Raw genomic sequence first — 26,721 nt, 5'->3', positions numbered from 1 at the left:
CAAAACATGCAAGGCGTAGCCTTTTGAAAATCAGCCTGTGGGGCAGATCCCTTAGGGAGTTCGTCCATATCAATACTTTTCGGCAAAATCTACACACTCTAAGCTTCATTTTGATATGCCATATGCCTATATTTTTATTTGGTAAATGGCCTTAACCGTTTACATAAAATTTGATTGTATCACTGTAATAATATAATATACTGTTGTGTGGATAATATTTTTGTACTATTGAGTGGATGGATTCTTATGTAAACAAGCCTTGAAATCATATTAAGTGAGACTAATTCGTCAACGTTTGTGATTTATGAAAGCTATAGTGACAATAGGCGGATGGTGGCCCCACCTTCTGCAGTAGCCTATCTATAAAAGCTATAATGTATATACAAAACTATAATATCTATAACTAATATTATGATGGTCAATTTATACATATCCACTGTTTTTGTATCTTGAACTGAGGTGACACATATGTCGTCAAATCGTCGTTAAAATTGGTTAAAAACTGTTTAAATATACAACTTTTAGCACGGTGTTTGTAACTAAACTAGCTCTAACTTAGATTTAAATCCATCTAATACCTGCTCTTGCTCTGGAGTGCTCTGGGGCTCAGGTCCTTCTTGGAAGTACCGTACCTAATCCTATTCATAGTTTTTGGCCTGCTTGCTGTGTCAAACACCCCATATCACCCCTTCCCTACTTCCCTCTTACCCACAAAATCTTTTCAAATTTACCTATAGGGAATCTTTTGGGGACAGCAGACTCAGAGCTACCCACGTTCCCTATTGTTTGTTGCGGAGGGTAAGTTTCTCATAATCACCCCAGGCCGAAAGTCCTACACTCCACCCAAACCTAACCTAACCTACTCAATTATACAGTCAAAAAGAGCCGCTACTTGATGGAGCTTATAAACGTATCAGGTGGCTCCCTGGAAAAGTTGGCGCAATTCAGGAATACCCATCTGACTCAGGTCAGTTGGCGCAATTACTGGACTGGTCACGCTGGTGCGGATAAAATGGATGGTATGGAGTGATCAGTGATAGTATGGAATGGACGGTATGTACATAAGCATAGTAACACCTGAGCTCACACTACAGTCGTGTGAGTATGTGAGTATACACCAGTCAGCTATAGTAATAGCTATAGTATACACCATCTCACCCACACTATTGGCCAATACTCACTCACACTCTGATTCCCCTGCATTAGTTCTGGCTCAAGTGAAGTTTCATCACATCTCTCAACTTCTGATCTAACTTCCGACGCTTCCTGGTGCGTTGATAACAGGAACAAACGTAAAGGAGGATGAGTGTAAGATACCCCCGCCGTAGCAAACCTGCAGACTAATTAAGCGAATTTTAATTTGCCCGATTGCAATGAAATATATTGAAATAACATCATGTTTAACAAGTTCCTAGGTTTGCTGCTACAGGGAGGGTAATAAAATGGGGGTTCTAAAGAGCGATAATTTAGTATAAAACAATTTAATTTGCCAAGTTTGATCTAAATATATCTGTAAACAAGCAAACTATCACAGTTTACTTATTCTCCATAAGAAAAGCACAGTAATTTTAAGTTGACGATTTATTTTATTTTTTCCGTGACCAATAACCATAAGAACCCCTTCAATGTACTAAATTATTTATTTTTTAAGCTCTTTAACACGGTATCAAGGGAAACTAGTGTACCTGTTGCTCGAAATCGAGCAATTGTCAAGTACCGGTATTATAAAGAAGTTATTTTATAACTACAGTAATAACAGTCATAATTTTCGATGAGTTTAATATAAAGACCCGACTAAATTAACTTATGTAACTAATTGAATTAATACTCACGATTTAATAGCACTTTGAAATAGTAAAAGCTTCTTGTAAAAATATTTTAGCATTTTTTGGACCCGGCCTTATTTTTTTGTGTTTTCTACAAATGTTTCCCGACTTAAATCTGTTACCAGTAAACATTTCTTGCATGTATTTATTTGATCTGACTTTAGGTAGGTTTACTTTACCACTGTGACAACATGATGTGTATATTCTTCATGATTTTTTTTACTTCCAAAATAAGTTCTTCCAACAAAACTGATTGACTGTTTAGATTTGTCTATAACCTCCTATATATTACAAAAATCAATATTTACTCCCAAAAAGCTGGTGAGTTTCTTTTTATATACAGCTGTTTTTGTTTTTAAATTTGTTTCCAGTGTAATTCTTATGGGGAAAATGCGACCTTTGAGAGCGTTCTCGTGCCCTTAAGGGTAAGAGTTTTTTCATTCTAAAACCTTTATGCAAAACTACGAATTGAGACAAATTATTTACACCTCAAACGTTAGAATCGGTCCAGAAATAACGGAGGAGTTTTGTTCACAAAAAACAGCCCTCACGTATTAATATAAGAGATTGGAATTTTTTTGTTTTGAGGGTCAAAAATTAGAAAACCCAATTTTTAGCCCATAAAACCCCCGGTATAACCCCCTTTCCATAATCCAATCATGCTGGCTCGCGAACTCATTCAAGTTTTATTACACTTTAAACCAAATTTCAATAAAATCAGACCAAATTTACTGAAGTTATCGCGTAAACAGACACATAATTATATATATACCAGTATATGTCCGGTAATAGCTACTTCCCTATAGGAAAATTTGCCTTTTTAAACATGGTAATACTAGCTTGGAGTCATAAAACTGATTTTTGTGTGAGAATCGCGGGTGCTGTCATGCGAATGCTTACAATTTGAAGCTGATTCTGGGAAATGAATGTGATCTTCCAACTTACTAGTAACTTACACCATGACCTAACCTTACAAAATAAACCCTAACCAATCTAATTATTATTATTATTATTATTATTATTATTATTATTATTATTTGTTGTCATGAGAGCCGAAGCCCCCTGACTGCTTACCCGGTACCTATCCTACAGGACATACCCGGGCCCCATGATGTAGGCCGAAGCTTACGCATCAACCTTTAGCACATCATGGGCGGATGACTTAAGGTCATCAGGCTCGCCGGCTGCCGAAGCAGACCCTTCGGAAAGAGGGTTGCCCCTCAATCCTAACCAGGGATTCCGGCTGCTTGTTTAAGCGTCACTCCACCTGGGTTCCACTAGGTCGGAACCTAGAGGTCCATAGTAGAGCGCCCCGACGCATTTAGTGCAAGCAACACTCGGGACCTATCTCATCCCTGACAGGCAGAACCCGCCATCAATAGCCAGGAGGAAGGGGACCATCAGCACGCTGACGGGGGGAACCCCAACCTCCCATTTACACCGCTGCCCGATCGAGGCCTGACCCATTGCTGGGAACCAGAGATATCCAGAGCGATAGATCCCCAGATACCCCTGGCGGGCTCGGACCCAGCACCCGATCTACTTCGTTTGCCCGTCAGACCCAACATCACTGCCAGGCCATCAGGGTTTCCCAAAAGGAGGCAGGTATAGAAGTGGGACCCACCCGGATGAACCTATCCACCAGAGGTGGCGACACCCTTGACTCAATTGAGGTTCCGGGAAGAACCCCCCACACTCAAGATAACCATACCGTCCGTGCTCAGAGACAGGGATAGGTTTGCATAAGTACCTACAAACCGTTGCCCTCACACTGCGGAAAGTTACGTTGCCCTTGAGTGTCCCCGTGAGCTGCGGGTACTTGCCCGTTTTCACCTCCAGGAAAGGTTACTTCCAAAGTCGAGGATTTGCCCACTGAATGCTGGTCGCACACCACAAGCAGGCCGAAGCCCAAAGTACCACAGACACAGGTAGGTTAGAGATTATGATGTACTTCCATCTCTCCTAGAGCTAAACACCCCTCCATCCTGGATAAAGGAATGTCACTGGGACCCGATGCCCAGTCGACCATGTCTGTGGCCAACTTGAAATGCCGATACCAACACGGAGCATTTACCTCCCCTCTGGGGGCTAGGTATTTCACCTCCCAGGACGAGGCTACTTCCAAAGTCGAGGATATGCCTCACAAAATGTCAGTCGAACACAACAGGTAGGACTCAGTCACAACCACAGTTACAGGTAGTTGAGGAGAGGCGGAATTAACGGCGTCACTGAGAGCTAAACACCCCCCCCCCCACCCTGAATGGAGGGAATGTCACTGGAGGCTCCCCCTAAGGGGCTGGCGCTTACCAGTCGTCCATAACTGTGGTCTACCTGAAGTGCCGGGTCTGACACCGGGCAGTTACCTCCCCTCTGGGAGAGCTAGGGTCCGCGTGGTCGCCCAGGCCACGAACCCACGCAAGCGTGAGCCCCCTGCGGTTTAACCAATCTAATACAACCTTGCCTCTAATACAACAAAATGTAGCATAACAAAATCCAACATGATAAAAAAAAAACCATAAATAAATCCAAAATGATGGCCAGGTAACGAAAAGCAACTTATGCGAGAAGGTTCCTTCGTCATGTTGACGTCATAGATCGAGGGGGCAGTTTTCCAGTCATGGACACTCAAGTTTCGTTGTCATACTGTTCTAAACTAACCAAATAACCTTGCTGTAACATTTCAAAATTCTGTATGATATTCCCCATCCCCATATGCCTTTTCTGTTATCAAACGGAATTACTCGAATTAAAATTACAATTACATAGCATCACACTTTGCCAGGGGGGTAGTATTCCAGTCGCGGACACGGCTCCCAAATTGGTTAGTTGGCAGATTTCGTGACGTCACGTTTCACCTGGGGGTGGTTTTCCGGGGGATAGTATTCCGCATCCCCAAGAAGTTTACCTCCCTTATCAATCCGTTCCCCTACTCGGATTTAAAATAAACGCATTATTTTCTTCACTAGAAAAATCATTGGTCTATTAAAATGTTGTTTTTATTGTTTTTAGTTTCTTTAATTTGGTTGATAGCTTAGACTTAATTAGGCCCTCTGCTCTTTATAGTTTAGCATTTCATTATCCTTTTTACATGGACCCCAAATATTGTATAACCGTTTGTAATTACACTAGAATGTCTATTTCTTGATAGCAGCCTGAAGTAAATTAAAACTTAAAGGAATTGCTTATTGCCAAACTCTGTATTATAGTATTTCCTATATTATAGTATAGGAGAATCTTATTAACTATCCTGAAACGAGATTTCTATCACCATTCACTTTTGTTATTTTCAATTTTACGATCTTTTATTAGAATGTGGAAAACTATTGAAACTCAAATTGATGAAAAGAAAATTATATTAAATAGTTTATAAGTTAGAGGGGGGAAATAAAAAAAAGTTGATTATAGAATATACACACCAAGCACACGCAATATATTGTCTATAAATTATTTATAACCACGTGATAGACACCAAATATAAAAAAAGCGATATAGAATGATTTTTTTTGTACAGTCTTAAAGTAATGTTAATCTTATCCAGTAAGGTAGCAGCTTTTCTACCACGTTCCATCGATATCAGCTGAAATAAAAATATACATCACTTATGGAAATATGTTTGGAATAACTCATCTTGTGAAGTGATCCAACTATAGAGCAAGGAATTTGAAAGAATTGGTTCTGCTTAATTGAGCGGAGAGAAGAGAATTTCTTTAAGATCGACTTCAATGCAAACTTTCTAACACTATCACTCAATAACGACTGAACATAGTTTAGCCAAATTACCAAGGTTGTTTCGACAAATGTTTGAAAGGTTCAGAAAGCAACAATTTTTAAAATTTACTAAAAGTTTTAAAGTTTAACATTGGCCTTATGGGTGTCCATGATGGTTACAAGCTAACGACGTAAATGTAAAACAAAACAAAGAATCTTAGCAGATAGCATATGTTTAAAATCAAGACAAAATACGACCTAAACACAGTACAAATAGTGTATAGTGTAATAGTAGAGTATTAAATGTGCAATATTTAAAATAACAGACTTGAAGGTTTGGTAAAAACTATTCGTGCAAATCGTTTTAAAGCAGGCACTCTTGAAAACATTACAGCTGCAATCATGAATCCATGAAGGATTATTTCTGCAAAATCTGGCCAAGATTGAGAAAATGTCGATTCTGTTGGTTCTCCAAATGACACTACAGTACCAAGCAAACACAGAAAAAATATCGATACAAAGGATATGTATGTAATGTCCACATCTTGACTATGAAACTTGTTATAGATGCTGATAGTTCTGAGACAAAGTAATCGCTCCGCTCAACTGGCTTTCACTGCTATGAAACAATTCTAGTAGAGAAAGGACATTGGTCATAGAAGTGCATTTTGGTATTAGAAAACGCTTATTGAAAATAAAATCCTTCATGAAATGTTTGGCAATTGCAACCGAGGCTACTTTGTGTAATACACTTTCTAACGATTGGGTAATTTCTCAAGTTCATCGCGGGTGAATGGAACCACCTCGGCCATTCACAACAATGAAATATTTTTAGCTCAATTAAGTTAATCCTCATGTTTGGTCTTTGAACTTTAGCTTCAGCCAAGCGAAAACATCGCCTCCTTTCCCAACAAAACGTTGGAATAGTGTAGCCTACCTTACGCTGGGAGGACTTGGAAAATGTGCGCTTTTGCTTCCTATATTAACACTTCTTGAATGGCAAATCACCTGTTTTTTTTTTCATAGTTTAACGATGCAGCAGATTTTCACAGTGAAATTCTTTTTAAAACAAACCTTTTGGTAATGTATCTCAAACTCCCTTCAATATTGTCTAGTTAGCTGAGAAGAAATGGCACTGGCTCTCGAATTCCGTTGCACTTGGTTTATTGATCGATGAATCGTTTGCAACATTATACTATTACCGTTGACTACAACATATTAATTAATAATGGTTGTCAGTAAGAGACGGAATTTATGTAGTAAAAAAACCAGGCATTGAACTTTCCCTGACACAAAAACGTAAAATATGCCAAAAAAATAAAAAATAAACACAATGTCCTTAATGTTTTAATAAAATTAATTAAAATTATTTAGCGTTTTTTTAATGTAAAAGATAATCTGTAATCGTTAAAACTCATATCAAACCATAATTCTTCTACTTTAAAAAAGTCAGTCCACCGGGATTGCGCCACTAGGGTCAGGTAAACACCGGCAAAGCGCCACTGCCAAATCTACCCCCCCCCCCAAAAAAAACGCACCGTCAATTGCGCCAATGCGGCATTTCTTCAAGTTCAGAAAATACTGAAAGTTCAACTTTAGTTTCTCCCTTCATTATAGGGTTAGGTTAGGCTAGGTTAGGTTAAATTAGGTTAGGTTACATTCCATCTTCCACTCGATTACCCGGCTACCTAGCGTTGGCGCAATCCCGGTGCGTTCCAGGCTGACCTTTTTTAACACTCACATAACTGGCGTACTAATCCCGGTCTACCCCACAAAATTGGTGACAGCTAAGCTAAAAATATCTATTTTATTTGTTTTTTAAACAGTGGTGAGTCTTTAGGGAAACCATTAGTATACAAACAACTAATCAAGTAGTAGTTGAACACCTGATATCTTTAAATAAACATGTCATTCACTCAAAAAAACTTAACGTTCCAAACACGAAAGCAGGAAACTCAGTTTCCTGATTGAAACGGATCAATTTGCACCATAATTAGATGATAATGACGCCACCGCCCGGTCTGTTGCGGTCATGTTTGTCCTGTGGAGGTGGAGGAGGCGACGGAAGTGTAAGAGCAAGGTCGACCTCCGCCACCAGGAAACTGTGGATCTGCATAGTCCTTAGAAACTGGATCTGCCGATGCTGAGATGTGCTGAACACACAACCTCCTGTGCCTTCTGTCTAGAGAATGTCTCATGTAACTGCTACTGTTGAATGTTCATCTAGTATGTAGGTAGAGAATCATTGTTGTGTGGTGGCTGAGTAGCTCAGTGTTTGGTCGTGCATTAATTGCGCCAAAGAGTTCCTTAATTGTGCCAAGCCCTCAAAGGGCCCCAAAAATGTCCCTTAAGTCCCTTAAATGTAGGGGTGAGTTGCCGGCAGAAGGAATGTTCTGGTTTTCCTATCATCCTAATCTAACCTAACCTATCCTAACCTAACTCAACTTACCTAACCTATCCTATCCTAACCTAACTTTACTTACCTAACCTATCCTAACCTAACTTACTCAATTATACATTCAGAGGGCCGCCACTTGGTTAAGGAACGTATCGGATGGCTCCCTGGAGTAGTTGGCGCAATTCAGGATTACCCTAACAACCTGACTCAGGCCAGTTGGCGCAATTAATACCCGCCCAAGGTCACCGGTCTCCAGTCCCATCCCAAAAAAGTAGGTGGTTTTTTAACATTTCTAAACTAGGCAGCCCTTGCTCATTGAACAATATTATCATAATGACATCGGCTCATTCAGCTTATTGAAGTCAGAAAGAAAGCATCATAGATCGTCCACGCAATTCTACACTTTGCATTCATGTTAAGATTAGAATAGTTTTTGGAAACATTGCTGCCTCAAAAGTAGAGTACGATACAACAATTTGGATGTTTTTCTGTATTGAATTTATTAATCAATACTCCTATGTATATTTATAACCCGTATAGGCTCAGTCTAAAACAGTTTATAGACATGTTTTCTCCGGTGAATGTAGAGAACGTTTTGCTTTTTACTATTTAATTTATTTGTTATTTTATCATTTACTTTAAAGCGATTTACGGTAGCATTGATCCATCTATCTGTAGATTGATGTGTTGGGTTCGCTCATTGTTACCAAGTATCAAATACCTATTCTGTTACATCGACCGCACATTAATTAAAAAATAACATTAATTGACAATAACAATGCGAATTCGTTGGTAAACGTGAGGTTCGGGTGTTGGCTGTTGAATATCTGCATCATTGTATCTCTTTCTCCTGGGTTTGCCTGAAAATAACAATAATACCTTCTACATATCTAACATAAAGCTGATATAACATCATGACTGAGTTTAAGCTTTTTTAACATTTCTTTTTCGCGATGTTGTAAAAATACTTCTGATAAAATTGCCGAAAGTGGGCTTCCCTTTGCCAAACCATCTGTTTACTCATAAAACTTCATAAAAAATTACAAACTGTGTTAAAATAGTGACGAAGGGAAGACGTGTTTTTGCATATCTGAATTCGCAGCCCGTTGACGTAATTGCTCTTCATTTTCTAATCGCCTATCTTGAAGATATCAAGGACGATGGCTCTATAAAGTCGGCTCGGTGACCTTGACAAGGTCGTTCGTGGGCCGCGGCTGATACTGAGGAAGTGCAACAATCTCTATATAAATATTGATTATGCCTTAAAAAATCATTTTTGTGATAAACTAGCTCAAGCCCTAATACTTCAAGCGAAAACGTCAGTGTCATAACACTTTAAATGAAGATTTTTGTTTGTGTACACAAATTATAAAACTATCAAATCAGCCTACTAATATTGTTTATGACTGTAAATACTCCTAATACAATTTTAGTCAACAACAGGGTTTTGACTGAATACAATAGTTGAATAATGTCGATATGTTGAACAAAGATAGAAATATTGAAAATAAAAAAAAAATGTAATTTTGTGAAAAAACGTGTTTCAGACTAATTTAAATTTCATAAATAATAGTCTGAATTAACCATAAAAAAACAAAAACGAACAAGAACAATCATACAATATTTATTATTACCATATTACTGGTTCAATTATGGTAAGGATTGAATTCATGCTCAGATCTTTAGCATATCAAAACCATTTGTTTTACAATCACATAATGTCCTTATACAGGTGTCCGAGAACTCTCCCGGAACCCTTTTGTAAATTTATTTCTTATATCAAAACAATGCAAAAACATCAAATAAACATGGGTCTAAAATGCCTGGTTTTCTGTCTATGTGTGATTTTCACAAATGAATCCATAACTTTCCAATTCCTTAAGCAATTGACTTGAAACTTGGTACGTAAGTAGTAAACAGTATGTTAAATTTTTGCACAAAGTATTTGCACAAGAAATTTCAAATCTTCTATCTTAAATATCTTAAAAATAAGTGATGATACAAAAAATATCAGGGATAAGCATTTTTAGAAATTTAATGACTAATCCAACGGTACATAGGTTGTAAAGAATGGTTAATAAACAGCCAAGATATAAAAAATGAATAAATGAATAAAATAAATTTTTGTATGGTAGGCCTACAGTCCGCCGCACCATATCTCGCCAACGCACCGTCGCGTGGTGCAACAATGGGAAAAACTTTAAACATCACAACATATGAAAACCGTTCATATACACGGTCCCACCTAAGTACACGAAAAACAGTTTCCTAAATGGGTAGTAAATATGACTTCTTCATGGAAATATTTGGGTTATTGGAAAAATCCACTCAGGCAAATTGAAATTCTTTAGTCTGTGGTTTTTTGTGGTGCGATTATTTAACAATCCTACTACTTGCATATTTCTTAAATTTTTATCTTAAACCTAATTTATTCCTAAATATTTTATAATATTCATTGATGTGGAGGAATACGTCTACAATCACTCATTAAATGGCATATTTATTCAAATGTACTTTAAATTATTAGCACATGAGTAGCATGATGCATTTGCCTATTTAAAAAACGAAATGGTTTCATCCCATATTAAATACAGTTTGGGGGAATGTTAAAATGGAATGATTAGAAACAAAAACATACAAATACTTCTCTTAAAGTAAGTGCAATTAGAAACCATCTACACCATTTTAAAACTAACGCCTAAGCATTGCTTTGGTATTGTAATATATTTTTTTAATCCTTTCGATTACCTTAATTCACCATAATTTGGAAAAGTGGTCGTTGGATAAAGTGCAAGACAAAAAACATACTCTATTATAAAAACAAGGATCTAATAATTCAATTGTGTCATGATGTATTTACGGTGTTAATTAAGTAAATACGGTAAATATTCCTCGATGGAGTATTAAGATCAATGTATTTTTTAATTTAATTTAATTGTCGTAACTTAGTTGTTATAACAGTAAAAGTTTAAAACCCATAAGGCTAATTACTTTGAAGACAATTTTCAAAATTTTAAATCTTTTATAATCAAAGTGCATTAAAAGAATTACATCTTTTGCTATATATATATGTTTCAATACAACCTGATGTTATCACCGCTTAACATGCTACTTATACTTCATCAAAGAATCTTTGGATTGTGTACAAAAACAGAGCTACACAAAGACTTATAAACTTTACAAATCCAATTTTTCATTCAATTGTGCTTCTTTGAATCTATCCCACACACTGACTGACCAACGCACGTAAACCTTCTAATTTCTTCTTTAAAGCACCAGAGGACTACTCTAGTAAGATTGCTATAGGTTTTTAGCTAATTTCCCATAAAGGAAATAAGCTATTACCGTAGGTCTCATGGTAAGACCTAGACCCGAGACCGCTTTGCTTTTTCATTTTGAGGTCCCCATAGGCCAAAATCACCCTCTGTTCAAATTAATATATATTTATTTATATGAGTTCGTTAGCGCGATAGCTCGAGCAAAATGATTCGATTTTGATAAAATTTGGTACAAACATGTAAACTTACGTTTATTCAAACGAGTTCGCGAACCAGAATGATTGGACTATGGGAACAGGGGTTTTGGGGGGTTTTATAGGATAAAAATTGGTTTTCTCATTTTTTTACCCTAAAAACACAAAACTTCACAATTTCCTTTCAAACCAATCTGTAGAGCTTAAAAAAGAAATAATTTTGTACATTGGAGCGTTGTTGTATGCCTTACGGTTAAGGAGATGGTAAAAAAAAATTGAATTAAAATTCCCATATTATTCTCATGGAGAATAAATCAACTGTTGTAGTTTACTTGTTAATGGATCTATTTAATGAAGTGTTGCCATTATATTTATTTCATACTAAGCTATCAACATTTCAATAAAAAACACACCTCAATACATTCCCTGTTGCAGCAAACCTACTCATTAAAATTAATGATATTTAAATAGGAAATAAATCTGGCCTTTTTAAGGGAATATTATATTATAAATCCAGCCAGGTAAATGGAAATTCGCTTAGTCTGCAGGTTTGCTGTGGCGGGGGTATTACTTGTATCTTATCACTGATGTAAAGAGTGATAAGGTCTGTTATCAGATGGTGGAGGGGGGAGGCTATATAAGCTAGCCTCTCTCTGTTTCTCCACACACATCATGACCGCAACACGACTGGTGAGTACCTCCTCTTAGACATCAGCTGTTTGTTTACAAAATAAACTACGCTCATAAAAAAATATAATAACAATATCATTTATAATGTTTTAAAGATGTCCAAAAGATGTTAGTTTTTGTTCAATAATTATTGTATTTACATTCACGTTTAATAACGATAAGTTTAATATATTTTTTCCTGGACAGCAATTTAGCTTATGCGATTATTTTGGATTTATTAAATACATTTTAATTATAATTACATATTTGTCTTTTATTTTTAGAAGTAATGACTTTTATTTATATTTTACTTTTGTTTATCTAATAGTATAAATATGATTTTTTTTATTAGTCTCGTTAATATAGAATATAACACCACATTTGGTTTTAAATAATTTATGGTAAGTTAAAACAACTAAAAATGTTTATTTCTATAAGGATATTAATAACTTTCGTTTAATAACTTTCGTTATTAAAAAAAAACAAACCTAAAAATAAAAACAATGTCAAATTTACATTAAATACTTTTTAGAGTTCATTTTTTAATTTATTATTTTTAAGTTTTTTAATCTAATCTAAAAACTATGATGTCTTCTGTATGTATTTAAATGCAGTTTCATCTCACTTCATGTGAACCGCACGTTAAAGTCTCTTCTGAAAGTTGTATTACTTACTTAAGTAATAATAATAAAAGTAATATTCGAACGCCTTTACTTTAATCAAAAATCTAGCCTAAAGAATTGAACTATGAACACTTAAAATAACTTTAAGGTGATGTAAATAACTTAATTCTATTATTATTTTGTACAGTATAGGTTTTTGCCTTACAAATGTTAGTTAATTGTACGATACGCAATAACATTTACGTTTTTTTTTAAGTTCAATATTAATTTAAACTATTTACCTCATATTATTTTGCCAAATATAATCCTCATTTTTTAATGCTAATAATTTGTCCTTTAAACAGTCAGTTTAGCAAAAGATTACAGAAAACACAAATTCAAAATTCTTAAAATTTGTAATCCATTTTGTTCACTTTTGAAGTTTTATTTACAATGTAGTCTGCAACCGTGTAAACTCGATTGTAAAAGTAAAAGTCTGTAATCCAGCTGGAGGTCACGAATTGTGGATATTTATAGCATACACAATGCGATGCTCCCTGGTGTGGATTAACGTCCGCACTAGTGAGTACGACAACTATCCGGAGTACTATCCTGATAATTTGACCAATGCGTTAATAACAAGGAAAATGTGCTTTAAATTCCACTATGAACTGTAGATCCCTTAGTTACCATTGACCGTATGGTCTATTAATTAACAGCTGTGTCCAAGAAACATGTCGGCCTTTTTTGTCTATGGCCTAAGTCACTAACAAGACTACAAGATCGCGCCACTCATCCTACACTGTTTCTTCACTCATATTTGGGTTAAAATATGCACATAGTGGTGTCCCCATTTTAAATATTTGATATAATTAACTAAAAGTAGTTATAATTGATATACAGATTGTATTGTAAATTATACATTATGCAACTTTCCGACCCACCATGGGATACTGGAGCTAGACGCAGGTATTATTTGGTAATTTGGACACAATACCGTCAGTTGCGTGTGAGTAATTATAGATCATGTTCCTACTTTCCATCTCGTTCTTACCCAACCCTCTCTCTCCTTACTCTCCTTAGCTCCTTAGTTATCATAATGATCAGGAGAGCTATAATCGGTTATGCATCACGTAAGCTATTGGATAAACAGCAAGAGGTAGTTACGTTATGTAAAGTTGGCATCAAACTGCCAATCTGCACGGATTGAAAATAAAGTTTAACACTTTTTGACGATAGCATTATTTTCTTTTTTTGTGATAACTAAATCGTTCAAATCGTATCTTCGAGCGAAAACGGATTAGTTCAATACTTGTGTCACGGAGCTTTAATAGACATTTTATCCAAAGAGTGAAAAATCGCCTGAAGTCGAGGAGATCATTCTAGCTTGGTAAAATTCATTAGTTTGCTATTCCTTTGTCTTAACCGCTTTCTTCTGTGATTAAAGAGTGTTCCACCCGCCGGCTGGTTACCACGTAAAAATGGTCCTACAAAAAAAGAACCTAGTGGCATTATTAAAATGTTTATCGAGTTGAAATAAACTGTCAAATATTCACCAAGACCCTAATTTTGCACTGGCTTAACTGAAACTTCGTAATTGTGTCTTTAATTACACAAATATTTTAATCCGTAAATTAGTCTTTTTCTAAAGTTATTTTACCTTCTAAATAATAGTTAAACATTAATAAATCCCCATCAATTGCAAGCTCTGATATGTTAAGAGCTAAAACAACGCACAATCGTTGAAAACAAATTAGTGTTAGAGTGTTGAGAGCTGGTCCCGTAGAGGCATGTTTAGGAACATTAGCATTTTTAGCCGCCAGCTTTTAACAGTAATATTTAACTGGACCCAAATGTTTTGGTTATAGACTTTTAGTGGTCGGCAACACATCATCTCAATGTAACATACCAAATAGTCGAATACATCGACAGCTATTAATTTAAAATCGTAAAACAAGATTGATTTTCGATATTTTACCTTAAATAATAGTGTTCTATGACAGAAAATACAAGTACACGAAAGAAAACATTAGCCGAAATCCTTTTTTCATCCATTTTCATTTTCTGAGTTCCTATCAATTTAAAAAAGTAAAATAAAATATTTCTATCCAAGTAAATTCAGATCAGATTTTGAACAAGAGTTTGGTACTCAACAACTGATTCTATAAAAAAAAAACTTGCTCGTAAACTATTTTAAATCTTGTAATGGGTAGACTTCCGTATCTGTTGGCCCAACAAACGAATGGAAATATCGATCGATACATCGATTATTCGACATATTGTTTGGTTAGTTAGGTAAAATTAACCTAATCTAACTAACCAAATGGTATATCGAATGAAACTATCGAACAATCGATATTTTCATTCGGTTGTTTGTGCCAACAGATACGGAAGTCCACCCCTTTTAATTAACTTTGGCATGAATCTTAATGGTTTGCATTTGTTTTTGATGAGAAAAGAGTAAGTTGGATGAGTATTTAGGGAGATGCTAAGAATCATATCGTTTTAAATTACATCACTCCCTTTCCCAATAATCCATACCCTCGTGAAGTGCGTTCTATCATTTTTGCGGTGAAAACAGCAGCTCTTATTCGAACTTTAAGCAAACTATAATCTACTGTCTTACACTAGTATATAATCAACGTACAGGTGGTGTATAGGCGTGTCCAAGCTGACACACACACACACACGGACAATAACACAATCGCTCATTGTAACCACATAATGTGTAGTAAACCTACATGATCACTGGACAATACCCGTACTACACACGCAAGCTTACTCAACTGTATATGACTTCATTTCCGCTGAGAAAGAAACTATGTGAATTAGTTATTACAAGTTTCGCAGTTCAGCTACATAAGTAGCTTTTTGTACCGGTCCATGAATGATACGCCGCAAGACGATATAGAGTAAAATATTATTTTTGAAACAAGAAAAAACACGCATTTTTATATGATCAATCAATCAAAATACTTCTCGATACACAGTGGTTTACGAAATAACTCACGTCTCGATAAAATGGAAATCAACATAGGCTAGGTTTTTGTTGAAGGAGAATTTGGACCAAAATAGTTGAACTAAAGAAGATTGATATTGGTACTAGTTTGTACAGTTGTCGAAAAATCACAATACAAATTTACAAAAGTATTACAACTGAAATTACGTGTTCAAACTTTATTATCACCAGGGATAATTAAAAAATTAACTTCTAATAATTTCAAAGAAGAAACCATCAATAAGTTCCATAGAAGAATTAAAAAGAGCGCGTTAAGAAGCTATCACACTCTAGAGAAGGAATAAGTACCACTAACTCCAACAAGCCACATTTTCTCAGGTATATTTTCTTCCTCTCTTCAAATTCCTCCGAGCGTCATTATATAAAAACATAGCGGTGACACAAGACTGTAGACGGTCAGCAGAATGATAATGACTGCAGTGCAGCTAGCAGACGACCTTGGTGCAACATTCCAGAGCAATGCGGTGCCCCAGTGGTGGTGGCTGCCCCTGAGGAATGGTCGTGGTGGGGTAGCTGCCCTGGGGCATGGCATGCTGAGGTGTCCGAGGAGGTTACAGGCATGGACAGCGACGAGGTCAAGATCACTCCATCTTGCTCGGAATGCCTTTATTGTCTGCGGTACTTTGCTGCATAGTTGTGTGATCGTTTTGTGTTTAATAGAACCTAAACGAGTCTTTGTTTTTATATTGATCTTTGATGGAGGATACGTGCTAACGTTAAGAATTCTCTTTATGACTTTTATTTTCGATGACTCTTTCGTTTAATGCTATCACTCAAAATTGTGGTGGGTGTAAAATATGCTAATATTTATTGTTTGTTTTCAAAAGTAATGTTTCAGGAAATACAACGGAAAATTACGAAACTGCGGTTGCAAATATTTACAAAACTCAAATGTTGTTGTCGCCTAGGGGCTTATTAATTGGCTTACTAAATTAACTACTCAAGAACAATTAATGATGTATGAATGGCTACTTAAACAATTAGAAAACAAACAAATTTATTCCTGACGGTAACTAATTGAATATCCTTCATACTCGTCTCTACTGTACATAATATTTTGTTATAAATTTATACTTTTGTAGGTTCGATTATGAATATACACTCTGCATTTTCCAACCATTTATAGCTATGTAGTAGGAAAAGAATCTTATTAATTTGTAGAGAATCAGTGTTTAAGTTTAACGTTCTGAATGAAATTATAGGCAAGTCGTTTTAAACTGCGCCCCAAATAATTAACTAATTAAAGTATTTTACAATATGTAAACTTTACTGGAGGGCACATCTCATCTATCTTGCATGCATGTCCAAATGGACCAGCCGCAGCCAATGTGTTTTCAAATAAAAAATGTTTGAACAAACCTCTTAGAGAGTGTACTACTGCAAATGTTGACTTTTATCCTATTTAAAACATTCTTGGTTGATGTGATAGTACAAACTAACTGTTGAGGTTTTGATTAAGCTACTCCCTATGCAGCAAGACATAAATCAGTTTTTCCTGGCTGATTCTGTATAAATAGGTGATGGACGTCATCAATCTCTATCTGCTGCACGGTAATTATACTGTTTAATTTTAATTCTAGAACTGGCTGCAGCTATAACACTGGGAAGTCTTAACAATGGAATTCTTCTTCTCAACAGTCAAAGCTTCAGAACAATTAATTTACAAACGTATTGTTTGCAGGTTTTGGCAGCTTGTTGCCTGGCGGCGGCATGGGCCCAGTCCCAGCAGCAGTACACCACTCCAATCCCCATCTTGAAGCAGATCAACCGACAGAACGAGGACGGCAGCTACAGCTACGGGTACGAGGGTGCTGACGGAAGCTACAAGATAGAGACAAAACATGCGACTGGGGAAGTCTACGGCAAATACGGGTACGTCGACGACACGGGCAGTCTACGGGAGATTGAGTACGGAGCGAGCAAGTTGGGCTTCCAACCAGCTGGTACTGGAGTGAACGTGGCCCCTCCAACCCTCCCTGACCCCAACAGTGCCAACTACGTGGGTCCTGAGGGGGAGGACGACGGTCAGTACAGGGAGGACCCTAGCATCTACTGGAAGGACCCTAAGTACAACCAGGGAGTTCCTAAGTCTGCGAAACCCACCTACTCTCAGACCTCTTATACAAACCCTGCTTACTCGCAGAATTCTTACTCTCAGCCTGCTTACTCACAACAACAACCTACCTATACTCGGCAACAACCTACTTACACGCAACAACAACCTACTTACACGCAACAACAACCTACTTACACGCAACAACAACCTACTTACTCTCAACAACCTTCCTACAGCCAGTTCTCCGCCCCGACTCCTCGCCCCAACACTTGGCAGAGGTCCTGGAACCCTCCTGCTGCCCCTGTAGACCAGAACATCTTCCTAGGACACCCCGCTTCTAACATCGACCTCTACACTGGCTCCTACTCTGTCAATTACAAATAAGTACCAACGGATCTTCCATTGTATAAAGCTTTACAGTGTAAATAAACTAGCGTATTTATATTAGTCATGTACAAACACTAGTTAAGCTAGCTTCTATAGACTGAGGGGTTCTTACACTTCGTTTAACAAACGTTAAAATCTTAAATAACCAATTATAGTTCTCATGATTTTTATCAAAATTTAAAACTTTTAGACATTCTTTTTTTTGTATAGATTTTTCTTTCTGTATTTCATATGTGTTTCACAACAACAAATGGTGCTAGTCCTCTGAGGTACTGATTTTTGTGTGTTTTACAGACCATCATTTTTGTTTTAGAATAAAGATTTTGTTTTGATGGTGGTAACTGGTGTTATGATTACCAACCTGTGTTTGATGTTGGGCTACAAACCTATATAGTACTTAATTTGGAATTTTATTTTATAAAAACAAACTTTCAACAAAGTTTAATTTTACAAGTTTGATAAGAATAAAACTTTAATACTATTCGTATATTGCTATTATATAAGTCAAATTGAAAGCTATATGGAGTCAATTCTCATTCAAAACTCAATTGACCATGATTGTTTCTTAAAAATGCACAACAAGAAATGAGAGAAATTCGTATTATTACAACATTGTGTGAAAAGCAAAATATTCTGTAATGCTAGTCAGACACGCAACTGAACTAGACTACTCAAGTCATATTGTGTAAACAGTTTGCATATTCAAATATTGAGCCACATTCCATGGACACCGTGGCTCGCTTGGGCGAAATGGGAAAATCTGGAGGAAAAGAACCACAGATATGATTTTAACTCCAAATGAAGTAATCCCTCCACTAAAATGAATTTAAACAATTAAAACGTTCTTTGTCGAAATTAATATACCAGTGAAGATGTGTTAATTTGTAGAGCCATTATTGATATTCAAAGTGTACAACTGTACACACTGACAAATTCCTCGGTATCTGAAATTGAAGGATAAACATTTGTGAAAATGAATCTGAATTAATCAAGAAGACATGTAGACATGTCAGACATGTCAGTAATGTAACTAGTTCAGACCACTTACAATACTATATTACTATAATTCATTACGTAATATAATGTGGCTAGTAAATGGCTAAGAATCTTTCCAACATGGATATTAAAAAACTGATTATTGCCGCTTACAAATCTCCAGCAATTTAATTTGGGAATAGATAACAATTAAACTACTGGACTGTACTTCGAATACACGCCAAACACTTGAATTGTACCGATTTTCATCAAACATTTTGAGATTACACTCTTAATAAAATACCTCTGGCGTGGACGCAAACATACACCACACTTATTGTCTCGAATCATGCATCCCGTTCATAAAACAAGAAACAAACTAATTAAGTAGAAGTAATTAAGTTTACATCAACAAAATTTCAAAGGCCATAGGATGAAAACAAGGAGCTAAAGAAATCACACAAGCCATTACAGTGAACATTACTAAAAGTATTTATGAAATTAAGTATAAAAAGTTCCGAAAAAGCACCCCTATAAAATAGGAAACTAGAAAGTAATGAGCCCATACAATAGAACAAAAGTTAATACAGTAAGCCAATATCAAAAAAGGACAAGAAATATACTATAATTATATGACTATCCAGATCAGGAATTGCTGGACATTCCAGAAGTATGTGAGCCTCAGGATATCGACGACCTTACGTGTACAAGGATAACAGCTTCAGTTTGTTCTAAAGTGTCAAATGACTAATCGACCAAGAAACCACTACCTGGAATATTATAACGGAAGTTATCACTCATTCCGCAAAACTTTGTGTTTGATTTTAAGCTTAACAAATTCTGCTTGGTGACATGATCTAAAGTAGTGACATGATCTTTGTAGCTGTTTTAATGGCTAAAATCTGATTTTTATTCAACCAGAAACTGACTCTCTTGGTAAACCATTGGTCAAATACTCAAGAACAGCTGGGTTCAGTTCAGATCAATTAAACAGCTGTTTTACAAGGTCGAACCGATGACCTGCTGATTACAATGGGTGCACTATAACCACTGTTTTGTTATATTAAAATAGGCTAAACATAAGCACAAAAAATGGATTTAAAGTTTTGGGTTTTATGGGTTGCCATGCTGGTGACGAAATTACAACGAAATACACAAAAAAAATCAAAAGAAATGGAAGAAAATTCCAATCACATGTTTTATTTACAGTGTGGGGTGGACATATAGCATTCTGTACATAACACATTTTTGGTCTAGTTTTCGACCATTGGATGAACTCTAGTTTAAATAAATTTCATAATATTTTAGTGTGGTTTGACATGTAAACTTTAATTTTATTTCAGGTGTTATAAATCATTTATGGTAATCCCCAGTTGATACGCATGCCTCGTACTATTGATTCGTATCTAAATCTGTTAAACTGTCAATTTTCAAATTATCTGATCAACGCAAGCTAAATGCTGTTTTTGTTTTCTACTCTCCATTAAATACTAATGAAATATTAACAACAAACAATACAAAGTAGAGACTCAAACCTAACAGTAACTGAACCAAGAATATTAATATTTAATTTAGAATCATCAAAAGTACATTCAAACGAAATGTATTGTTTGTCATCGAAATGTCATGGGTCATTAATTTTTATTTCGGAATTCGTGATTGAAGTTGAGGTAAATTATTTAGATATCATGAGTACTAATGTTCTAAACCCTAAAACTATGCTCGTGTATTTTATTATTGAGGATAATATTTGTAGAGTTAGAAAAATATTTGTTGAAATACAACATACTTTGAGAAAAGACAAATTAAAAAAATTGAGTGCGCCTTATAAACAGATTACGCAATTTGGGTGGTGTACATATTTTGCCTAACCAAACCATTACAAAGCTTTACCAATTAAAAACACTAGTAGTTTCGCTAATTGGCCAAACTAATAGTAATTTTAACTCGACTATTCGTTGATAATGGTCATTGGATTTGTCTTATTTATTTGATTGTACTAGCAGAATGCCCGTCCTTCGTACGGTGTTGGCATATAAGTATAAAATTCTTAATTGCAGTGTTATACCACCAAGTTTTGCATTTGCAATGAGGGAGGACACAGTTTGATTACATTTGGTTCTTTAAATTTACGGTATAGTGTCTACCATAGCTATAAATGTTCTACCACTTTACTTAAACATATAGAAAAATAAATTATTAAATATTCTCAAAATATCACCAATTTTTCATGAAATTAAAAACAAACATAACTAAACAATCCTACTTTGACAGTTCTCATTTCGAAGTGCTGCACCCTGTTGGTAAATCGTATAACTTTTTAATGCTTTTGCATATCATAGAACCAACTTTTTTAGTTGAAACAGCTGACAAAATTCTTTAATTCCCTTTAAATATGAATACTCATAAGGTTAACATGGAGAACTACAGAGCCACTGGGGCGGAGCCCGAAAGGACTTTTGAGATAAGAATATGCCTATATGTTAATCGGGAATGTGAGCTGTCATCATGCGAAATTTCAGCCCAATCCGTCCAGTAGTTGAAGCGGGATTGAACTTCAAACAAACAAAGAAACAAACACACAAACTTTCACATTTATAATATTAGTAAGATATACAAGAAAAAAATAACATATGTATTTATGTAATATGTTTGAGTTTGGTTTGTGTAGATAAATACCTATTTCTTCTGCATTTGAATTGTATAGTCAAAATGGTCTGTCTTATTTACTTATTTTTGCATAGTTATTACACAATTACGTATATTTACGTTGTAATACTTGCATGTAAATTTTCACTATACAAATTCTAAGGGATTTTCTATTAAGTTCAATATTATGTAGTATAATGCTTAAATTGTACAACAAACAAATTTCATTACAAATTACTTTAACATTTTGCTTAAGATTAGCACTCTACAACGTTTAATAAGTTTGTAAGGTTAATTCATTAATGTTATTAATGGTAAGTATATTAAGTAGTATAATATGTTGGGCTTAGGCTTCTACAAAAGACAAGCTCGATACTTTTAAACGCTGTTTATAAAGACATTTTAAAACTATTCTAAAAAACAAAATTGATATACAGTGATCAAAAACATCTTTTTAAGATTGAATATAACAGGAAGCAGAAATATAAAAAAAAAACATGAAAAAATAAGATGTATATTGGTCAATAATTTCGAATGGTAAATAAATTACCTCCGGGTCACAAATAATACCTCATGCTCTAGCAATATGTTGTGTAACATTATTCTGTTATACTCCAATGTGGTTGTGGTAAACCAACGTTATGGAAGCACGAAATCAATTAATGTTGTTATCTTATTGAATGATAATAACGTGTTATGATTTAATTGTGTAATGTTATTTTGTTTTGTTTTTTTACTACATCAAGACCAATAGGGTGCACCTATTTATGAATTAGTTTTAATTTACATAGAGAAAAACTGAACACAATACACTTTTGGAATAAAGAAATAAAATCCGTTCAACTGCACGTATGACAAACTTCACATCCTCCTGTAAACGTAACATTAGTAATTAATTTTTACTACAATTAGCCATGTAAATATATTCCGTGCCGATGTGTGAAATCTTTTCGTGCATGCATTCAATTTGAGATTTCAATCATGAACATCGGTCGGGTAGAAGAGCCAAACGAACTCGGAAAAGAACAACCAAATTTAACTCACATAGGAAAAACATGGGGAGAAAATTTCATTTACGTATAAGCCGAGTGGGATTATAGATAGATATATGCCGTTGTTTGATGGCAAATTTGTGTGCGCATACCTTCGATTTGAGTCCTCAATAATGAAAATCGATCGGGTAGCAGAGCCAAACGCACCACTCGGAAAAGAAAAACCAATTTTTTTAAATATATAAGACTGTAAATACTGTAACAGTTAAGGAATTTAATAACAATAATAATTGGGATAATTGTGAATAAAACATGGATACAGCAAGACGTTAACTTATATTTGATTCATACGACCAAAGATCTATACATATATGAATTAACCTTATACTAAAAGGAACATTTTACCTAAATGTTGTAATTAAAGAAAGTAGACAATCGGAATTCCGTTCATTCCAGAGTCTACATTCCAAGTAGAGTGAGTGAAATGGAGTCCATAGATGGAGACAATCAGTCGTAATAGATACAGGAAGGCTTAGTAAGAAACTTACAATGTAATTTAGACAGCAATAACAACACACTACACTGACTCAAACTGCTCTAACTAGTGGTTTCGCCATAGTTTTGGTCTAAATTGAAATCGGTTCCATCATTTTGGTTTTAAGTTGTTTCTAGTTTCAGGATTGACCAACCAAAAACAGCAACAAATAACAAACCAGTAATTTTGACTGAAACATTTACATTCAAAACCTCTGAACCAAAACCCCTCTTTAGTGTCCAAGGGTTTGTGATTCTTTTTTGGAAATCTTGTTATTAAAAAAAAATACTTTAAACATTTAGTTTAAGAATATTTTCAGGGATTTAAGGAAAACCTTAATAATTGGAAGCCAAAAACATTAGGCTGACTTAAATAAGAAATAGGTGTGGTTTTTAATCGAAGTAATATCCTACATTGGCCACATACTCAAAATACTTTATTAAACCTTACTATTGGACATAGCACAAAGACTGGGACAGCGGCGTCGTCCTGTAATCCAGCTACTAAGAGGTCACGAATTGTGGGTATTTATAGGCATGCACCGTGGATTCGATACTCCCTGGTGTGGATTAACGTCCGCACTAGTGAGTACTACGGCTACCCGCAGAACTATCCTGATAACTAGACGTTAATACCATGGCAAAAATGTGGTTCGGATTCCACTATAAACTGTAGGTCCCTTAAATTCCATTAGCTGTATATGCTATTAATTAACAGCTGTGTCTAAGGAATATGACGGCCATAGTCACTAACAAAACTACAAGATCGCGCCCCTTATCCTACAATCACATTTGGGTTAAAAGACACCCATAGTGGCGTCCCCATCCTAAATAATTGATTGATTGGCTTGTCACATAATAATTGAACAATCGTCTGTAACCATCAGTGACCATCCTTAGTAAAACAGGTGGAGTATACTGTTGTAACAGAACCGAATATTTCTCACCTTAAAAGGGTAAGTAAAGCTTCGTACCATCCTCATCTCTGGCCCAAAAGAGGCACAAGTATTTATCTAGAGACCTTTGCTGGTTGAAAAACGACAAGAATCTAGATAACCCAGTAAAGAATCTAGACATGGGCATGGGTCTTCCAATACTGGGGCATGTTTCTGAACGGTGTGTAAAGAGTGTGTTGGTGTTGAGAAGAATTTATTTCTTGATATTAAGGACACTGTAATGCTATTTGAACACAAATGTATATTATTTTTCATCACTCTGTATTTGAAAATAGCCCATTTCCATACAACTGAGAACTTCATTAATCGTAAATTTCCATATACCAAAAACAAATAGTGATCAGCTGACTTTTCGTGACATAAACATTACTTTCGCTACATAAACATTACTTTGTCTGACTTCAACAAAGTTACAACTGAAGTTCCCGGTTAACTCAAAAGGAGCTACATAACAGGAAATTGATTTATTTAAATAAATGTTTTACTAAAAGAGTTTACAACTTGCATCAACATCTAACTTAGACTAGATTAAATAGTTAAGAAATACGATTAAATCTGACAGAACCATAGAGTAGAAATATGAGATAATTTTTTAAAAGTTTAATGAAGTTGTTTTTTAATTGTGATATAAAGTATCGTTCAGTACTTGTCTCGAAAGTCCCATTTCGTGACTAGTAGTGAAATATACTATTAGTTTGTCATTAAAGTAAAAACTGTAAAATCCACCTTAAAATAACATAAATGCATACATAGCTTATTTTAACAATAGAACGAGCGTCGAGCATATCCAAATACACATGTGATAAGACCCTAATCCTTACAATATTCGAACCTCAAATATTATTGTAGCTCTGAACGATTATAAAACTAAAGGTCGTCCAGTGGTCGAAAACTCGACCAAAAATATGTAATGTACAGACTGTAAAACTCATTTTATGTGCTCATTTTTTAGCCTATTTTAATTTATAAAGGGATTCTGCACATTCACATTAAAATATTTTTATAACAGTATGCGTATACACTCCCTGCAATGCACATGAGCTGAGAAAAAATGTTTTCAAGGAACATACTTGCTTATTAATATATAGGATGGATTCAAATATGCTACATTTGGCTTACATAATGAATAAAATTTACTGAGTAAGGTTTTTATGTAACCTTTTGATTTATCTAAAACACATTTTGGTGCCGAAAGTCCGCAACCTGTGGTCACTAGAGGGTCTAAGTGTTTCTTCTAAACCGTATCAGCGTCTACACCCCAAGGTGAACAGGCACGCCCTTCCCAAGGTCACCTCAAGGTCAAGTAGCCGACAGTCTGTCAAACAGAAACGGTCATTTCCCGATATGACACTTTGTACTAAACTCACGTCAGATATTGCCTACATCATAGATGACTTTGTAAAACAAATGTAATTGTATCAATTAATTTACGATTATGGTCTTACATCGTACTGAAATTAATTGATTGCTTATCTATGTATGATGTACTGTTTGGAAAGTGATTTAGCTATGGTAGAAAATCTTCATTATTTGTATATTGTTATCGTATTAATCATGACTACTTTTTTCATTACTCGTTTATTTAAATGTATAAAAAAATTTTATGTGTAGGCCCTACTCTGGTTGAACATTTAACTTTAAAATCAAAATTTTCGTGAGTAAAGCCACGACGGGTTTGCTAGTAATAAATAACTCTAAGATAAAAATTCACATAAATATTTTAAAATTCAAAATATAAACATCTAAATTTAAAGTTGTCAAGATATTTTGATAAGTCACGTGTCTAAAATAAGTAACTAGAGCTACATCAACAAGCATTCTAGCTGTCTGTGTGTACCGTAGTTGGGTACAACCATAGACAAAATCAATTAAATATAGACCGTCAGCCGTACTACGGTTACCATAGAATGTGGCGCACACCGCTGGGAGCGCCATGTAGTTACGGCGTACGTGCTATGTAACTACACGGCGCTCCCAGCGGTGTGCGCCTGAACCCATGGTAACTACGGTAACCGCAGCACGGCTGAAAGTCTATATTTAATTTTTTTTGTCTATGGTACAACGTACAACTGAAATACAGTAACTATACAACCATACAACCATACAACATACAACTATACAACTATACAACTACACAACTACCTATACAGTATCCGGATACCCCGGGGTGGTCTGTAGCCTGTGGGTTGCGAATGTCCAAGTCCAAGGACAGACAAAGGTGAAAAGTCGAGCAGTGGACCACGTGACTCTTACAACATTCTGATCGTGACTAGAGTGTAGAATGTAGAGAAATATAGGGGAAATCGTTACTCAAACACTGAGCTACAATCTAGAGGAAACATCAAATTCTTCAAAATATTGCAACCCATAGTGGAGGGTTATGTAATGGTTCCTCACATAACCTTGTATTATGTAGATGATTGCACGGAACTTCAAACCATAGGTTGGAATTGGCGGTTATGTACGGATAAGATCGTT

At 35.4% G+C, this 26,721-nt stretch overlaps 1 protein-coding gene across 1 annotated transcript; it reads left to right on the top strand.

Moving 5' to 3' along the window:
- The first annotated feature begins 12,024 nt into the window (after positions 1-12,024).
- LOC128990996 (uncharacterized) lies at positions 12,025-18,478 on the top strand. Its single transcript, XM_054413687.1, has 2 exons — positions 12,025-12,094; positions 17,376-18,478. Exons 1-2 carry the CDS (start codon positions 12,077-12,079, stop codon positions 18,132-18,134), a joined length of 777 nt encoding a protein of 258 aa, XP_054269662.1. The 5' UTR covers positions 12,025-12,076; the 3' UTR covers positions 18,135-18,478.
- Positions 18,479-26,721: the final 8,243 nt, after the last annotated feature.

This window comes from Macrosteles quadrilineatus, unplaced genomic scaffold (assembly GCF_028750875.1).
Source record: "Macrosteles quadrilineatus isolate MER2022 unplaced genomic scaffold, UCM_ALF_1.0 Scaffold_3__2_contigs__length_128488019, whole genome shotgun sequence".
NCBI classification, from domain to species: Eukaryota; Metazoa; Arthropoda; class Insecta; order Hemiptera; family Cicadellidae; genus Macrosteles; species Macrosteles quadrilineatus.
The sequence above is the reverse complement of the archived record's forward strand: the minus strand, read 5'-3'. Positions and strand labels throughout refer to the sequence as shown.